General features: G+C 50.2%; 1 protein-coding gene across 2 annotated transcripts in view; it reads right to left on the reverse strand.

Annotated features, from left to right (window-relative positions):
* LOC142906670 (uncharacterized) overlaps nt 1–17,143 on the reverse strand; it is a 248,209-nt gene that overhangs the window by 205,998 nt on the left and 25,068 nt on the right. For both annotated transcript variants that reach the window (XM_076054965.1, XM_076055016.1), the window contains 4 exons: nt 9,636–9,705; nt 7,652–7,718; nt 6,665–6,777; nt 3,028–3,150 (listed from right to left, as the gene is read on the reverse strand). In XM_076054965.1, coding sequence (XP_075911080.1) covers nt 3,028–3,150; nt 6,665–6,777; nt 7,652–7,718; nt 9,636–9,645 — 313 coding nt within the window. In that variant the 5' untranslated portion in view covers nt 9,646–9,705. The remainder of the gene's footprint in view (nt 1–3,027; nt 3,151–6,664; nt 6,778–7,651; nt 7,719–9,635; nt 9,706–17,143) is intronic.

The following is a 17,143-nucleotide window of genomic DNA, read 5'->3' on the forward strand; positions in this document are numbered from 1 at the left end:
ACTGTCTCAGTACTCTCACTGTCTCAGTACTCACACTGTGTCAGTACTCTCACTGCGTGTCAGTACTCTCACTGTGTCAGCACTCTCACTGTGTGTCAGTACTCTCACTATGTGTCAGTACTCTCACTGTGTGTCAGTACTCTGACTGTGTCAGTACGCTCACTGTGTCAGTACTCTCACTGTGTGTCAGTACTCACACTGTGTCAGTACTCTCACTGTGTGTCAGTACTCACACTGTGTCAGTACTCACTGCGTGTCAGCACTCTCACTGTGTGTCAGTACTCTCACTGTGTCAGTACTCTCACTGTGTCAGTACTCTCACTGTGTTAGTACTCTCACTGTGTGTCAGTACTCTGTGTCAGTACTCTCACTGTGTCAGTACTCTCACTGTGTCAGTACTCTCACTGTGTCAGCACTCTCACTGTGTCAGTACTCTCACTGTGTGTCAGTACTCTCACTGTGTGTCAGTACTCTCACTGTGTCAGCACTCTCACTGGATGTCAGCCCCCTCATTGTATCTTCACCCTCTGGTGTCCACACAACAAAGATGCAGCCCTGCAATTGCGTGTTCGTGCCATGCTGGCGTGAGGACCTCCACGAGCACGGAGCTCTTGTGGGTGTTTGGTCTCCTCTTCCACGGTGAAGGGACATCGTGGAGTAGTTTGGCGTCCCCACACATCACCCCACCACACGCGACCTGCCACCCATCACTCATGCCGCTGGGTGGACAGAGGCGCTGGGGCTGTGAGGATCGTTCCCCAATGGTCGTTTGTTGTTGTGAGTGGTTGTTGTTTGTGAGTGGTTGTTGTTGTGAGTGATTGTTGTTTGTGAATGGCCGTTGTTGTGGTTGTTGTGAGTGATTGTTGTTTGTGAGTGGTTGTTGTTTGTGAGTGGTTGTTGTTGTGAGTGATTGTTGTTTGTGAGTGGTTGTTGTTGTGAGTGGTTGTCGTTGTGAGTGGTTGTTGTCGAGAGTGGTTGTTGTTGTAGTGAGTGCCTGTTGTTGTGAGTGGTTGTTGTTGTTGTTGCAAGTGGTTGTTGTTGTTGCAAGTGGTCTTTGTTGTTAGTGGTTGTTGTTTGTTGTGAGTGGTTGTTGTTGTGAAGATCGTCTCCCAATGACAGTTTCAAGTGTGGGGTTGGGAGGTGGAGTGGAGGCGCAGAGCCGTGCAGGGGGCGAGTCCAGGCGGCTCCTCACCACGGCACCGCGGCAGCCCCTGCGTTGCGCAGTGACGAGGCCACCACCACATGGTGCTCACTGCTCCAGGCACCGCTCTGCGTGCACCAAACTGCTAACGGTGGCTACCGGTGACTACCACACACCGCTCACGCAGACTGCTACTACTACGCTCGCTGATTATCAATAGTTACTGTTACTACTCACTGTGTCATTACTCACACTGTCTAAATTAAACTTCCTAAACTAAACTTTACATTTTACCAGGTAAGGCCCACTGAGCTGTATAGCTCTTTTTCAAAAGTCACCTGACGATAAATGATGGCTTAACGAAGTGGCTTATCATGTCAAAATGTATTGTAGCCAAATACTTTAAACGCATGTTTCTAAATGTGGAGGGAATAACCCGGAGGACCCGGATAAAAATCCACGCGACCACCAACTACGGGGAGAACATCCAAACTCCAAATATACAACAGGTGTCAAGGTTGGGATAGAACCCACGACCTCCTGTATACCAGGTGAGGTATTTAAGATCTCGCCACCATGTCTAGATGTATTTAACATCTCACCACGTTGTAGTCTAAGGATGCTCCACATCAGTATTCACTGTATATCAGTACTTAGTGTGTCAGTATTTGCTTTATGTCAGCATTGACTGTGACTACTCACACTGTCATTGTGCAACATGTGTCAGTACATCAGTATTCTTGTCAGTCCTCAATGTTTGGCAGTACTCACACTGTCAGTCACACTGTGTCATTATTCACTGCATGTCAGTAAACACTGTTTCCTCACTATCACTGTATCAGGACTCACTGTTTCACTCCTCACACTATGCTAGTACTCACTGTGTCTAAGTAAGCACTGTCAGAACTCACTCATTACGACTCATTGTGTGTAAGAGCAAACTGGTGTCAGCACTCACTGCGTGTCGGTGGTACATCAGCCAGTCATCTCAGTCAACCCAAGGCACCTGGGTCTGTCCCGTGACCTCCTGCCAGCGGGCGTTTGACACTTGACGTGGCCTTAAGGTGCACAGAGCCTGGCACAAGCGCCGTGGCAACGTCACCGTCACATAGCGGCGAATGCCGGTTGTTGTGTGTCAGCAGTGCAAATGTGCAGCCCTCCAATTTCTTGCTCATGCCACTGCTGGTGGAATGCCCTCCACTCGATGGAGCTCTCTTGCACGGTGACCAGTTATCTTGGAGTAGGCTAGCGTACCCATACTTTACCCCATCATACACGACCTGCTGATCAACTAACTCGGTGTCAGTAATCACACTGTCAGATCTCCCTGTGTGCCTCTGCCAGGTGAAGGATCTATGAGCCTGATCTGTGCGATGCGAGGAGCTGGAGGGCTCGATTGCATCAGCCGCTCTGAAACCGCTCTGTGGTGGGGCTACGCACGCCGCGCGTGATCGCACAGAGCCCTGGGAGCTGTGGCTCCCGCCATTCACACTCCGCATCGCGTGAAGCCCTCTCACTGACAGCGATCTCTCCCTCTCCTCTCTGAACAAGTCACATGCTCACTATGTGAGCCTCACCTACACAGGCTCACACACATGACTGAATATACTGCACATTACACGATTGAATTGAATTTTATGCATTAGCTGTAATCAATGGCAAGTATCTAACAGTACACTTAATCGTCTATGTATGAGTTGGTATAAATGAAGATTCCTTGGCATGGACACAGATTTCACATCGGCTGCACAGGAGGCACTGGCTGAGTGAAGGCGTCAGATCCGTGGTGCAGGAACCTGAGGGGCACGTGGCGTAGGGAGCGATGGTTCATGGAATCCCCGGTGCTGTACAGTTTACAGGAATCCCCAGTGCGGCGCAGTACTCACTCAGATCTGGGGTTAAAACATACTGCACGAGGTTCCTCACAGTCCACTCCATGGTTCTGTGGAGGGAGTCCTGGACGTTGGAGCCGTCCGGGGAGAGGGACGTCAGAATCTTCATGTAGAGCTCTGGGAGGCAATATGACTCATCAGACAACTCAGCAACATGGATATTGTTTTAATCAGTATTAGAGTTTAAATAGTACAAAACTATAACTGGTAATGAAATTGCAACAAATAGTAAATATTATTATTTAAAACTCACCTTTTTAAAATTGCTTTTAATGTTTAGCTAAGTTTGATGTGTTTTTAGTGTTTTTACCATTTGATGTTGTTTTTGCTGCTTTTATGATTTTATGTAAAGTGTCTTTGAGTATTCAGAAAAGAGCTCATAAATAAAATGTATTATTATTAAATACACAGTTACCGGTTTGCCATAAATATATATAGAAATGTGTATCAATAACCATAACCTTTTCCCCTTTTTAATGGAAAAGATAAGGGAGCTGACATGGAGTAATGGTTTGACACACAATCTGGACGTCGCCGATTCCATTCCATCTCCCAGGAAGGCAAGTGAAACAATGGTGCAAGTTTAAAAAATCCCCCCACCTCTGCCCAGCCAACAACATAAATGGGTACACCACAGTCGAGGTTAAAGGGTGGGTACATCCATCTATTTCAAAACATCATGTCAGCATGAAAGAGGAGACGACCAAATACTCTCTAGAGCTCGCTCTAGTGTATGTCCTAGTGCCAGCAGTGGCAGAGCAAGTAATTACGGGGCTGCGCAACGAGAGCAAATCTACCATGTTGTGACTTTGGCCGCCATGCCGTTGGTAGTTCCGCTAATGCTAAATAAGTCTTAAAATTACACTGAAGATGATTACCAATTCCTAACTTAGGAACTGGTAATCGATTACATAAATGGTTACCAGTTTCACAATTATCAAGAGTTTACAGCAAGATTGACAGACTGCGAGACAAGAAGGCACACCTGATCGAGTCTCTCACCTTCCTGAAGAGATGCCGCGACCACAAGATAATACCGATCACCTTCACACTCGCATCTGCTGCTGTTGCTTCCCCTAACGCTAAACGGATCCTGTCCAAGGCCAGCCTAGGCCTAATCTCAGAAAGAATAAGGCTGCTCCGATTTGAACTTGATAATTTAGACAAGATACTCTTACAATCACATTTAGCATTGACAGACAAAATGTCCACATCTGATTGGGACCATGTAGATAACATGCCTGTTTCTTCAGCTGCTTCAATGTCAACCAAAAGCAAAGCCAACTTGATTGCCAAATTCAACCTCCTGTCAAAAAAGAAACCCGAACCACACTTGGAAAAGATAGATGTTAACAAGATTGTTATCAATCACCATAACAGCCCAATTTCTGACAGCCTAAAATCGGTACTAGCTAAGGGGATGAATTTCACAGTCACCCCCAAACACATCCCAGTGGATGACATCATTTCCCAGGTCGACGTAGCCCTCAAAGGTCTTGGACACATCCCGGCAGACGTTGCAAGATCTGAAATGGCTGCTATCCTCAAGAATGCTAAGAAACCCATTAGCAACATTAGCAAGGACGAACGCTTTGAACTCGCTCAATTAAAAAAGAGAGATTATATTTTCATCCTCTCAGCTGACAAGGGCAATGCCACTGTCATCATGGATAAAACCACATACAACAACAAAATCCAGGATCTTCTCAATGATGGCTGCTATACCAAAATTAACAGAGACCCTACCAATAGCTTGGCTACAAAAACCAACAAAATCATCACCAATTCGACTTCCCTAATCGAACGCACCAAACAGCTCTCTCTAAAAACTGAAGCTGCTAGACCACCCAGATTTAACGGCCTTCCAAAAATCCATAAAGAGGGTACTCCACTCCGTCCTATCATATCTACCATTAATTCACCCACTTACAGACTGGCACGATTTCTGTTTGAGACTCTGCTTCCCTTCACGAGCAAGACTGCCTCAGCTGTATTTAATTCGGCCCACTTGGTTACACTAATTAAGGACATATCACAGTCCCCGGATGATTTACTTGTCAGTTTTGATGGAGTCTCCCTCTTCACCAAGGTACCCGTACCTGATGCTATTGCAATCATTGAAGGCCTAGTCCAACGGGGATTGGATCCTGATGTACCTTCGTTGGTAAGGCATTGCCTTACTTCACCTGGAATGGTACTTTCTACAAACAGAATGAAGGTACCCCAATGGGCTCCCCCCTATCACCAGTGGTAGCGAACATTTTCATGGAGAAATTTGAGACAGATGCCATCCAGACATTCACCCGCCGTCCTTCCTTGTGGAAGAGATACGTAGATGACACGTTTGTCATCTGGCCACATGGCCGGATGGTACTACACCAATTTCTCAACTACATCAATTCCATACACCCATCTATCAAATTCACCATGGAAGTGGAAAATGATGGCAAGCTACCATTCCTGGATGTTTGATCGAGAAGAGACCTGATGGCTTGTTGGGATACTGTCAATAGGAAAGCCACCCACACGGATTCCTATCCAAAGCCTGACTCCCTCCCTCGTCAAAACCCTACACACCATCTCCGAGCAGCACCACCTAGCCAGTGAGCTTGAACACGTATGCCAGGCTCTCAGAAGGAATGGATATTCTGACCGCACAATCCGCAAAGCTGCATCCCCATCCATGGGTAGAGAACCATCTGAGGACCCAATAAAAACCATCACCTTACCATACATAGCAGGGGTCACAAAAAGGATTTCCAAAATCTTAAACTCAAGATCAAAGTTCGGTTCAATACAGTACACAATCCCTGATTTGATACCATCGGTGAAGGATAAGATTTCGGACATGCAACGTCCTAGTGTCTATAAGCTGAGTTGTGTCTGCGGCAGCAGTTACATTGGTGAAACGAAGCGACGTGTCTCAGACCGGGTTCGCGAACACAAAGCGGATTTGAAACACGGCAGAACCAACTCCTCGGCGGTGGCGAACCATTGTTTCAATGCTGTAGGCACACATGACATTGTTTTCTCCGAGACCAAGGTGCTCTGCAAACCATCGGGCCACCTTCAGAGATTTGTTCATGAAGCCAGCCAGATATACAAACACAGACAAAACTTTAATCGAGAAGATGGATTCAGATTGAGCAATCATTGGGAGGATGTGATAAACCACGTTAAGTTTTAACTGCTAAGATTTTCACTCGTACACCTGGTTGTCATTTTCCTCACTCACCCACTCGGTTGTCATCGTCCGATTACGACTTGTACAACAAGTCCATTTACTTGCTAATTTCTCTAACCCCACCCGTGCATCCGCACCACAAACCCTCCCCCTTCTCTCCCTGGTGCCTCCCATCCCTGCACACCACAAACCCTCTTCCCTCTCCCTTAAACTCCCACAGCCAAACTCCCCCCCCCCCCTTCCCTCTCCCCTCCCGTGCCTATATAAAGCCACAACAGCAGATCATTTTCTCACACCTGAAGACGGACACTTGTGTTGCGACCGAAACGTCGTGTTTTCTTTTATTCGATTATTTCTTCTATCTACGTGACTTTACCGAAAGAACCAGAGAGAATATGGTTAAAAGTGTATTACAAAAGCCGCGATACAGTCAGGAATGACACCCACCTGCACCCCCATCCTTGTGGAAAGTTTGTGCTAGGGAGAGTCGCTCCTCTGGATTGTATCGATCATTTACAGCATCAATCCTCAGCAGAGTTGAAACGGTGGAATTATCAAATCTAAAAACAAAGGGTACAGTTGAGGATTAGAGTTATTTTGTTTATAAAGAGAGAATACTGATATACAAATTGAGAAACGCTATTAATGTTTATATGGCACATTTTGTCTTTGTGAACAGCTGGTGTAGGATAACTGAGTCTGGCATTACTGTGCTTGTGTATTCTGTGGTTGGGAGGCAGAATGTCTGCTGTGGCCTGGAGATGTGGATCACACGCATGCACAAGTGATCTTTGGATTAATCTCTACAGTGGGTCGCAGATACGAAGTAAATTTCATGTATTCTGGCCGTAGGTGTCGATGTTATTGCAGGGAAGTGAAACTCGTAATTGTTTGTATAGTTGCTTGTTTAGTAATTGCATCTATGTCACTGAAAAGGATTCACCTCATGTCACTCTTTAGACAATTTTACAACTGATATCACTCAGAATTGTTTTTTATTCATTATAAAAATCTGTCAGTGGCCACATTGCAAGTTCAATGCTGATACACAGACAAAAACATAGTTTTATGTAATTAACGAGAAATTGGAATGATTTACGAATGTCCAGTGTGTGTGCGTTATGTAGGGCTCATGTAAATGTCTTTCTCTCCGATTCTCAACTATATTCCACGTGAATCCTCGTCTCTCCTGCCTCTACCTTTCCCCATGTCTCTATATCTCTTATGCTTCCAGCTTGTGCTCTGCCCCACTATTTCTGGCTTCTGCTTCCCACAGAGAGTTAATTTTTAATGTTTATTCATTCATTTGTCGTTAACATGGAAACTGCAGTCCTCAGCAGGAACACTCAACAAAGATACAATTGTATAATTAAATTATGTTCAAATGTATAGCAGCAGGGATCCCCGCTGCAGGTGAGGAGACGTCCCTCTCACCTGGAGAGCTTCTTGAGGTCGTCCAGTAGAATCCGCACCTGCTCCGTCTTCTTCTTGAATCTCTCGTCTGTCGCAGCAGCAGCACAACCCGGATTACTGGGGTCGCACTCGAGTCCATTGACTCAATCATTTTGGCTTCAAGGAGCATGGGTCAGTGGCAACTCCACTGGGGGCCCTGAATCCACGGTAGATATTTCACATTCCCATATCAGAAGCCAGCCTCTCAAAAGGATACCTTCCCAAAAATGTTGTTTTTTACCTACTTCAGATAGTCATCCTCCAATGAGGATTTAGCTCTCAACCTTCTGACGGTGAGTAGCATTATCTGCCAGAGCACCGACTGCCAATCCCTTGCCTAATGGGCTGATGGTGCCAGCAAGGCTCCAGCTACAAGACTCGAGGTGTTCAGATCAGGGCCCTCAGAGCTCACCACGACAGCCGCTGCTGTAACGCGAAAAGGGAGCGGAGTCGCCTACGGTGCCCCCCACAGCCCCACGTGGCACGGGACGCCGCCCCCCACGTGCGGTGGCCGCACCCTCCCCACGGCTCCCGGTGGCGCCACCGCCACGCACCGCGTCGCGCCTGGGACGCGGGAGCCGCAGGAGAACGGCGCGAGCACAACCCCCCCTGAGCCTGCGAGCAGCGCGCCCCACACAGAGGGAGACAGAACTCCACCCACAGCGGGTCGCGTGGCGCTGCTCTAGAGACCCCGAGAGTGGCCGGCCGGGTTATGAGCGCCACACCGAGCCCAGCGCCGAGGGAGCTGTGAGGGGCGCTCGGCGCCTGCCATGCTGCTCGGCAATGCCTGTGGATGGAGACTCGGCGTGCGTGTGGCTACCACGGTCACAGACGCGGCACGCAGGGTCTCGCACGCATTATAGTGAGCAGTGGCTCAAATGTGTGCATATTGAGCATACATACATTTAATTTTCAAGTTATGTGAGAATTAACAGGCCACGGACCGGTACCGGACCGTGGCCTGTTAGAAACCGGGCCGCACAGCAGGAGGTGAGCGGTGGGCGAGCAAGTGAATCTTCATCTGTATTTACAGCCGCTCCCCATCGCTCGCATTACTGTCTGAGCTCCGCCTGTCAGATCAGCGGCGGCATTAGATACTCATAGGAGCGCGAACCCTACTGTAAACTGCGCATGCGAGGGATCTAGATTGTGCGCTCCTTATGAGAAGTCAGAATCCGACACAGTATATTAGTCTACGCATAGCCCGTACATTGTTATTTACCACTTCCGTCCGCACCTCTTTCCCGCACTGCGCACTTGTCTCAGTCACAGTTGTGGTGAGCCCACAAGCTAACCCTAGCCAAAATGAGTAAAAAAACAAACGTCGCTGGAGAGCTTCTTTGAAAAGGGGGAAAGACCCAATGATGACCCTCCCCCGGTCCATGAAAAAATTGTCTTCCACGAAACAGGTCTCTGGTGCCAAAAAGGTTGGGGACCGCTGCTCTAGAGGCCCCGCGAGTGACCGGGAGGGTTGTGAGTGCCACACCGAGCCCAGCGCCAAGGGAGCTGTGAGGGGCACTCAGCGTCTGCCATGCTGCTCGGCAATGCCTGTGGATGGAGACTTGGCGTGCTTGTGGCTATTTTTATTTTATTTTTCTACCTACGTGACTTTACCGAAAGAACCAAAGAGTATGTGATTTATATACTTATATTTACGTGAGTGGACCCATGGCTTCTTGTACAGAAGGCCATGTCTGTGTCGAGGTTTGTACCCTAAGGTCATGCGTGTACACAGGGCCATGCCCCACAAAGATGCCACGTGAGCTCAGGACTGTGTGCTCAAGCCATGCGTGCAGACAGGCCTCTGCACATGCTCTAGACGCAGCGTGTAAGTTTACACGCTGCGTCTAGAGGATAGAGCTATGGGGCTGTGGTGAGGAGGCTGAGCCCTGTGTCTCCGTGTCCCTGTGACCCAGGTGCTGAGGTCAGGGCTCGTGTGGCCCCAGGTCTCGGCTCCTGTACGAACCTGTAGCCATGGCTTCACGTGCTCAGCTCGCAACGTCACCGTCAACGGTGGAACCGCTCCCTCCTCAGCGCTGTGGGAACAGAGGGAACTCAGTGAGAGGGGAACAGCTGTTGGAATAGGAGCGTGAACATTTCCTCATAATGGTGGTAATTAAAGTCACCATGAGGAGTTGTAATCACCGGAGGGAGTTGTGGGTCATGATCCTCCACAATGGCGCGTCATGAACTTTGTGAAGTTTCAAGGCCACACGAATGATCAGCAAACCACTGAGCGCTTGGATACCAGTGATGAGCATGCAAGCAGTGACAGCTGTCATTGCCGTTGTCATATTTATGCACAATCCATGCCAGCTGTGGATCACAGCAAAATAAACAGGCGGAGCTATAGCACGGCGGTTAGGATATTGCGATGTAAACCTGGCGACCTGCGTTTGATTTCTGGCCACGGCCAACATCAGTGGTGATATCTGAACCAGTCCTGGACCTACACACACCCGACATCCTCTCGCCCCCACTTCACCAATTCCCACTGACCAGCGTGAAGTATGGCCAAACATCTCTCTTGACCTGACACCCAGTAGTAGCTTGCAATGGGATGTAGTTTATTATTTTGATATAAGTTCACAAACCAAGCGCGGGGTTTAGTGGTAGAAATGAGAGAACATCTCACCCTACTCACTGGTTTTTTCGGTAAAGTCAAGTATGTAGAAATACAATAAAATTGTATTAAAATAAAAAACAATCACGTTTCGATCACAACGCAAGTGATCTTCATCAGGTGTCAAGAACAAATCACGGAGGTAAATACAACAAAAAGATGGGAGACGAGAATTCAACAAACCTGAAAAAACATTATGTGAAGCACATCCAGCCAGGCCAACAACACAGTTAGACACTTCCTGGCGGACCACGAATTTCAGAAGAGTGTTAAATTTCGTGTTCAACCTTTGGATTGCACATACCAGCATAGATAGAATGAAAAATACGATGTACACGGTCAGTAGAAATACATATACAAGTCCAACAAGAGGTAAGGAGGGAGGAAAGACGGACAGGGAGGCAGAGAGAGAGAGGGGGGAGGGATGAACAGAAGCCTAAATAGGAAATACGGTTGGAGGGGGGGAGGAGCCAGAGCGAGAGCGGCAGCTCAAACACGCACATCTTACACATACAAAACGGCAGCTCAAAAAAGGACCACCTCTTGTAAATACAAAACGGCAGCTCAAAAATCACCACCTCTCGTAAATACAAAACGGCAGCTCAAAAAAGGGCACATCTTACACATAATTACAACGGTAACTTCCCCGTAGAAGTGTGATAATAAAGTATTAAAGCTTTCGTGACTGCATAAAATTACTCATTGTTTTTTTTCGGTAAAGTCACGTATGTAGAAATACAATAAAATTATATTAAAACAAAAAACAATCACGACGTTTCGATCACAACGCAAGCGATCTTCATCAGGTGTCAAGAACAAATCACAGAGGTAAATACAACAAAAAGATGAGAGACGAGAATTCAACAAACCTGAAAAAACATTATGTGAAGCACATCCAGTCAGGCCAACAACACAGTTAGATACTTCCTGGCGGACCACGAATTTCAGAAGAGTGTTAAATTTCGTGTTTAACCTTTGGATTGCACATACCAGCATAGATAGAATGAAAAATACGAGGTACACGGTCAGTAGAAATACATATACAAGTCCAACAAGAGGTAAGGAGGGAGGAAAGACGGACAGGGAGGCAGAGGGGGGGGGGGCGGAGGGATGAACAGAAGCTTAAATAGGAAATACGGTTGTAAGGGGGGAGGGGCCAGAGCGAGAGCGGCAGCTCAAACACGCACATCTTACACATACAAAACGGCAGCTCAAAAAAGGACCACCTCTTGTAAATGTAAGATGTGCGTGTTTGAGCTGCCGCTCTCGCTCTGGCCCCTCCCCCCCTCCAACCGTATTTCCTATTTAAGCTTCTGTTCATCCCTCTGCCCCCCCCCCCCCTCTCTCTGCCTCCCTGTCCGTCTTTCCTCCCTCCTTTCCTCTTGGTGGACTTGTATATGCGTTGTGATCGAAACGTCGTGATTGTTTTTTGTTTTAATATAATTTTATTGTATTTCTACATACGTGACTTTACCGAAAAAACCAATGAGTAATTTTATGCAGTCACGAAAGCTTTAATACTTTATTAACATCTCACCCATCAACCACTGGGCTCACCAGGACTACTTTACCTCAGTGGCATTACCTTAGACAAGGACAGTCCTCCCAGGGTTCGTCTCCACTGAGTCCCATCAGCATTGTGTGGCCAGTAAACAAACGCCACTGGGTCACCTGATGGAGAGCCATCCACCATCACCGTGGGGCTGCAGCGGCTGTGGTCGTGCTGTTCCCTGGCGAGTAACGGGCGATGATGCGTCTGAAGCAGTTAGCAGGTGCAGGGTTTGTTTACTCACTCAGCTAAACCCTGGCCTGGGTTCACCTGCACTGAGTCTCATCAGCAGGGTGTGCTCTGCTAAGCCAATGCCGGGTACTCAGTGCGAGTGATCGTCAGTGAAGTTCACTCGCAGCGGGGCTGGTAGAGCATGCACAGCTCTACCAGCACCATCTCTCCCAGATTCCCAACCCAACAGGGCTCACGCTAGGTGGTACTGGATCTAAGTTGAAGTTTTCTGTTACAATGGAGTGTAAATGCGAAGCGAATGCCCACAATAAGCAATGAGTGTGTGAATTGCATTGAGCTGGATACAGGAGGCTTTATGAATCAGTCTCCATGCACACGTTGTGAATGAACGCTGGCTCCGTGTTCACGCCACAGAAGCGGAGTCTAGCGATACCATTGAACCCCACCACTCTTGACCGGACCTCCCTGCATCGATCGTTGAAATCAAGTAGTTTGAGCCTGGTTCGTACTTGACGTGAATACCTCGGGGATTCCAGGTGCCAATCCGATTCCAGTGATTCATGTCCATCAATCACTACCTGACTTACTCTTTGGTTCTTTCGGTAAAGTCACGTAGGTATAAAATAAAATAAATCACGACGTTTCGATTGCAACACAAGCAATCATCATCAGGTGGGAAAACCACAGCAAGAACATGTTTTGATGAAGTGGGAGAGAGAGTTGCCGTGGTAAAAGGTTATACAGGTGTAGAGGTGTTAACTACGCGCTGTTGCGTAACCTGCGTTGCCACCAGGGTGGCGCAGCATTACCCCTGGGTACAACGGTTGGGGTCAGTCGAGGTGAAACGGATCGTGGCCAGGGTTTGGTGCGAACCAATCAGACGGTTCCACGTGGGAATGTATGATTGGTTCTACCTGGCCACGAAGGGGTATAAGACGGGTGACCCAACGGACCTCGGGGAGTTCTCTCCCTGCACGAAGATAGAAGACTGGGCTGAAGCCTAGCTAGGACCCTGGTCCAGCCTTTCAGCCCTTCTAAGGGCTAAGGCTCGGCATACCCAGTGGTCAGGACCCACCGGGCCAGCGGTGGGTCAGATAGCCTCCCCTAGGTCCTAGCCGGAGGACTAGGATAGCGGTAGACGTGTGAGTCCCGCCAAGTCCGGAGGTTGTACCTCCTTAGGTATCAAGGAGGTTAGCGGTAGACGTGTGAGTCCCGCCAGGTCCGGAGGCTGTACCTCCCTAGGGTGAGGGGACCGAATATCCCTCTGTGTGTGTTAAGCGTTGTATAAGGAAATAATACAATAAACAGAGTGTGCCTCCTAAAGAAGTCTGCTCGTCCTTACAACACTACAACTGGAGTCAGAAGTGGTTGGAAATGGAAACCAGAAGTTCAGCCCACGCGCGGAGCCAAAACGAAGATAACGCTGTCTCACCTGCAAGCACCGCCAGCTCCGCTGAAAACGCTGCCGCGTTGACGGCCGCCCAGCCACCGGTTGAGCAGCCGGTTGCTCCCCCTGCCATGGGGGACAGACTCAGGGCAGCACACGGCCGTCTCGCTCAACTCCTACACGCCGCGGCCTCCATTCTCGAAGAGATCAACTTGGAGGTTGCGGGCAGGCCGAGTCAACAGCCGGCAGACGTTCCCGCCATCGGCCAGGGCAGACATTTTAATTTTCCCGCCGGGGAACCACGTGATTCCGCCGGAAGCGGAAGCCAGGGGCATCCTGGGAACGCGGGGGGCCAATCACAACCCGCAACGTCATCAGCACACGACGCTGCGAATTCAATTTCCTCAGCGGACGCTGCATCATCACTGTACCGACACGGTACAGTAGACTCTATCGCCCGGGAAATCGCCGATCTCCGGCTCGAGACGGTACAAGCTGAGGGGGAGACGACGTCCGCCCTCCAACAACGCCTGCCCATCTTCCGAGAATTCACATCTGAAGGGGGCGACTGGACGGCGTTCCAGCGTCGCTTCCTGAGCCACCAAGAGATGGTGGGCTGGTCGGACGCACAGGCACTCCGAGCACTACCGGCCACTTTGGATGACGACGCTCTCGCCTCGCTCCTCACCATCCCCAGGCAACAAAGGGCGACTCTTCAATCGGCCCTCCGACGGATGTCCGACGTGTACGGGCCTCCATCCGACGTCCGCAGCCGATTTTACGACAGGCGACGCCGCCCTAAAGAGTCTCCGTTGGCATTCCGGACCGCTCTCCTGCGATGGCAAGAGCGGGTTACCCTCGCATGGACGACGAGGCCATCGATGCCATCGTTCTCCAGAAGATGCTGGAGCTGGCGCGCGAGCTGCGCATCGTCATCCAAGCGGTGGACGACGACGGTATGTGCTCGCTACGAGCCGCTCAGTGCATCCACGCACATCTGCTGCTCCACACGGAATGGACCATCGCTGCCTCGGCTTTGACGTCGGAGCCTGCCAGCAGGGACGCCGAGTTCTCCCCCGACCGGGCCTTCATGGCGACCAGGTCAACGGGCCGGCGATCGTCCGACCACGCTGGTCGCCGCAACGACCAGCAGCGGGGACGGCCTGCTCCACGTGGCGACGTGACGTGCTTCAACTGTGGCCGACGAGGCCACATCTCCTCTGACTGCCGTGCGCCTCGACGACGCCCCTCCGCATCCCGGGGCCAGGACTACAGGACGTCCACGGCATCGCGGCAAAACCAGGCAAGTCGCGACGCCTCTCACGCTCGGCCCTCATTCACACCATACACACTGCAACGCACCATAAGAAGGGCTCACGATTCGGCGTGTGATGGGGGGTATTCTGGCGTTTGTTCGCGGCCACTCGGACCTGGGCAGTGGTCTGAGTTGGCCCATAGGGTAGTCGCGGCGACGGCAGGTTCGTCCGTGGTTGTCGGATCAATCGAAGGTGTGGAATTTCGTGTGTTGGTCGATACTGGTGCGTCGGCTACGATCATTTCGGATCTGATTTACAATATACTGCCCGTACGATGCCGCCCCTTGGAACGGGTTTCTATCCCGTGTTTCGCCGCTAATGGCAGTTCACTTGGCATTATTGGGCAAATTCGGGCGCAAATTTCGATTGGAGACATTAAATTGGCAGGGCCTATTTTGGTCTCTTCTTCCCTCGCCGTGCCGTGTTTGTTAGGCACTGATTTCCTCGCGAAAATGCCTATTAAGATCCTTGTAGATCAAGGCTGCATCGAACTCCTGTCGGGTCGACGGATGGCGTTCTTGCCCACACCCTCACATCCGCGCATGGCTAGTGCCTCGGTGCAGGCGTTTGTTGCGAGCACAGTCCGCATTCCGCCAGGGACACAAATGCTCGTGCCCTTGCAACTTAAAAAACCGCTAGCCCCGGAGGCCTCGGCACATGGCATTTTGCTGGGGCCTTCAAACGCAGCTGCTAAGGGGTTAGATTTGGTGGCTGCACAGACCCTCGTAGCAGCCGACAGGGAGCCGTTCTTGCAGGTTTTGAATGTCGGATTGTCCACAACCGTCATTCCGCAAGGAACTGTGCTCGCTCACGCGACCCCGGTGCCGTTGGGGACCGGAGTCGCGGGACACGTGCATGACACGCCGCAGGTCCCACCTCCTTCCGAATCGGATGAGAGATGGTTGGACGCGCTCTGCACAGACACGGGTGATCTGTCTCATTCGCAGCGAATTAAATTGCGCGCTCTTCTGCGAGAATTTTCCGATGTCTTTAGTAAATCTAAATTTGATATTGGCTGCACCAAGCTGCTGCGTCACCACATTGATACTGGTGACGCTGCCCCGATTCGACAAAACCCGTTTCGGCTTAGCCCGGCGGAGAAACAGCATGTTAAATCGGCTGTGGATGACATGCTGAAGGCCGATATAATTTCTCCCTCCACTAGTCCCTGGGGTGCTCCAATAGTGCTGGTCAAAAAGCACGATGGCAGTCTCCGTTTTTGCGTTGATTTTCGGCGCCTAAATAAAATCTCGGTAGCGGACGCCTACCCTCTTCCTCGTATGGACGAGTCATTGGATGCCCTGGCAGGGGCGCACTATTTCTCCACCTTGGACCTTCTGTCGGGGTTTTGGCAACTCCCCCTCGACGAATCGTCAAAACCTAAGACTGCTTTTCGGACACCACAGGGCCTTTTCGAGTTTAATAGATTGCCCATGGGTCTCCACTCGGCCCCAGCGACGTTCCAGAGGCTCATGGAGCTGGTCCTCGCTGGGCTCCAGTGGGACTCATGTCTCATTTATCTTGACGACGTCATCGTCTTTAGCCGCACGTTCGGCGAACACATCGAACGGTTGCGTGCTGTCTTCTTGAAAATGCGGGCCGCTAACTTGAAATTCAAGCCGCAGAAGTGTCACCTTCTGCGTGAGTCTGTGCGCTATCTGGGCCACATAGTTAGCCGCTCGGGCATCTCTACCGACCCTGAAAAAACCAAATGTGTTCAACATTGGCCGACCCCTACATCTGCGGGCGATGTTCGTAGTTTTATTGGTTTTGCGTCGTACTACCGCCGGTTTGTTGCTGGCTTCGCGACGATTGCCAAGCCGCTCCACGCCCTTACGTCAAAAGGGGTGGCGTTTCATTGGGGGGACGCAGAACAGGCTGCGTTCGACTCCTTGCGGAACGCGCTCGTGACGGCACCGTCCCTTGCGTACCCCGATTTTTCCGTGCCATTCGTGTTGGACACCGACGCTAGCAATACGGGGATTGGGGGTGTTCTGTCACAAAAAGTTGATGGCATTGAAAGGGTTGTTGCCTATGGTAGCAGAGTCTTGTCTCTTGCTGAACAAAGATACTGTGTGACCAGACGTGAGCTGCTGGCCATTGTTTTTTTTATTCAGCAATACAGGCCGTACCTGTATGGTCAGCATTTTACCGTGCGATCTGATCATTCGGCTTTACAGTACGCTCTGCGGGTTGACCAACCGTCCGGGCAGCTTTCTCGGTGGCTCGAAGTCCTTCAGGACTACGATTTCAATGTCACTTACCGTAGGGGTGCACAACACACGAATGCCGATGCGTTGTCTCGCCTTCCGCCGGCTCAAAAATGTGCGTGTTTTTTGGGCTCGGGCCGTTGTAAGCCGCCACTGCCTGCGCAGGTCGCGCCTCTCACAACGGTGTCAGCCGCACT

Source organism: Petromyzon marinus, chromosome 1 (genome assembly GCF_048934315.1).
Source record: "Petromyzon marinus isolate PM22_M1 ecotype Great Lakes invasive population chromosome 1, UKy_Petmar_22M1.pri1.0, whole genome shotgun sequence".
In the NCBI taxonomy this organism is placed as follows: domain Eukaryota; kingdom Metazoa; phylum Chordata; class Hyperoartia; order Petromyzontiformes; family Petromyzontidae; genus Petromyzon; species Petromyzon marinus.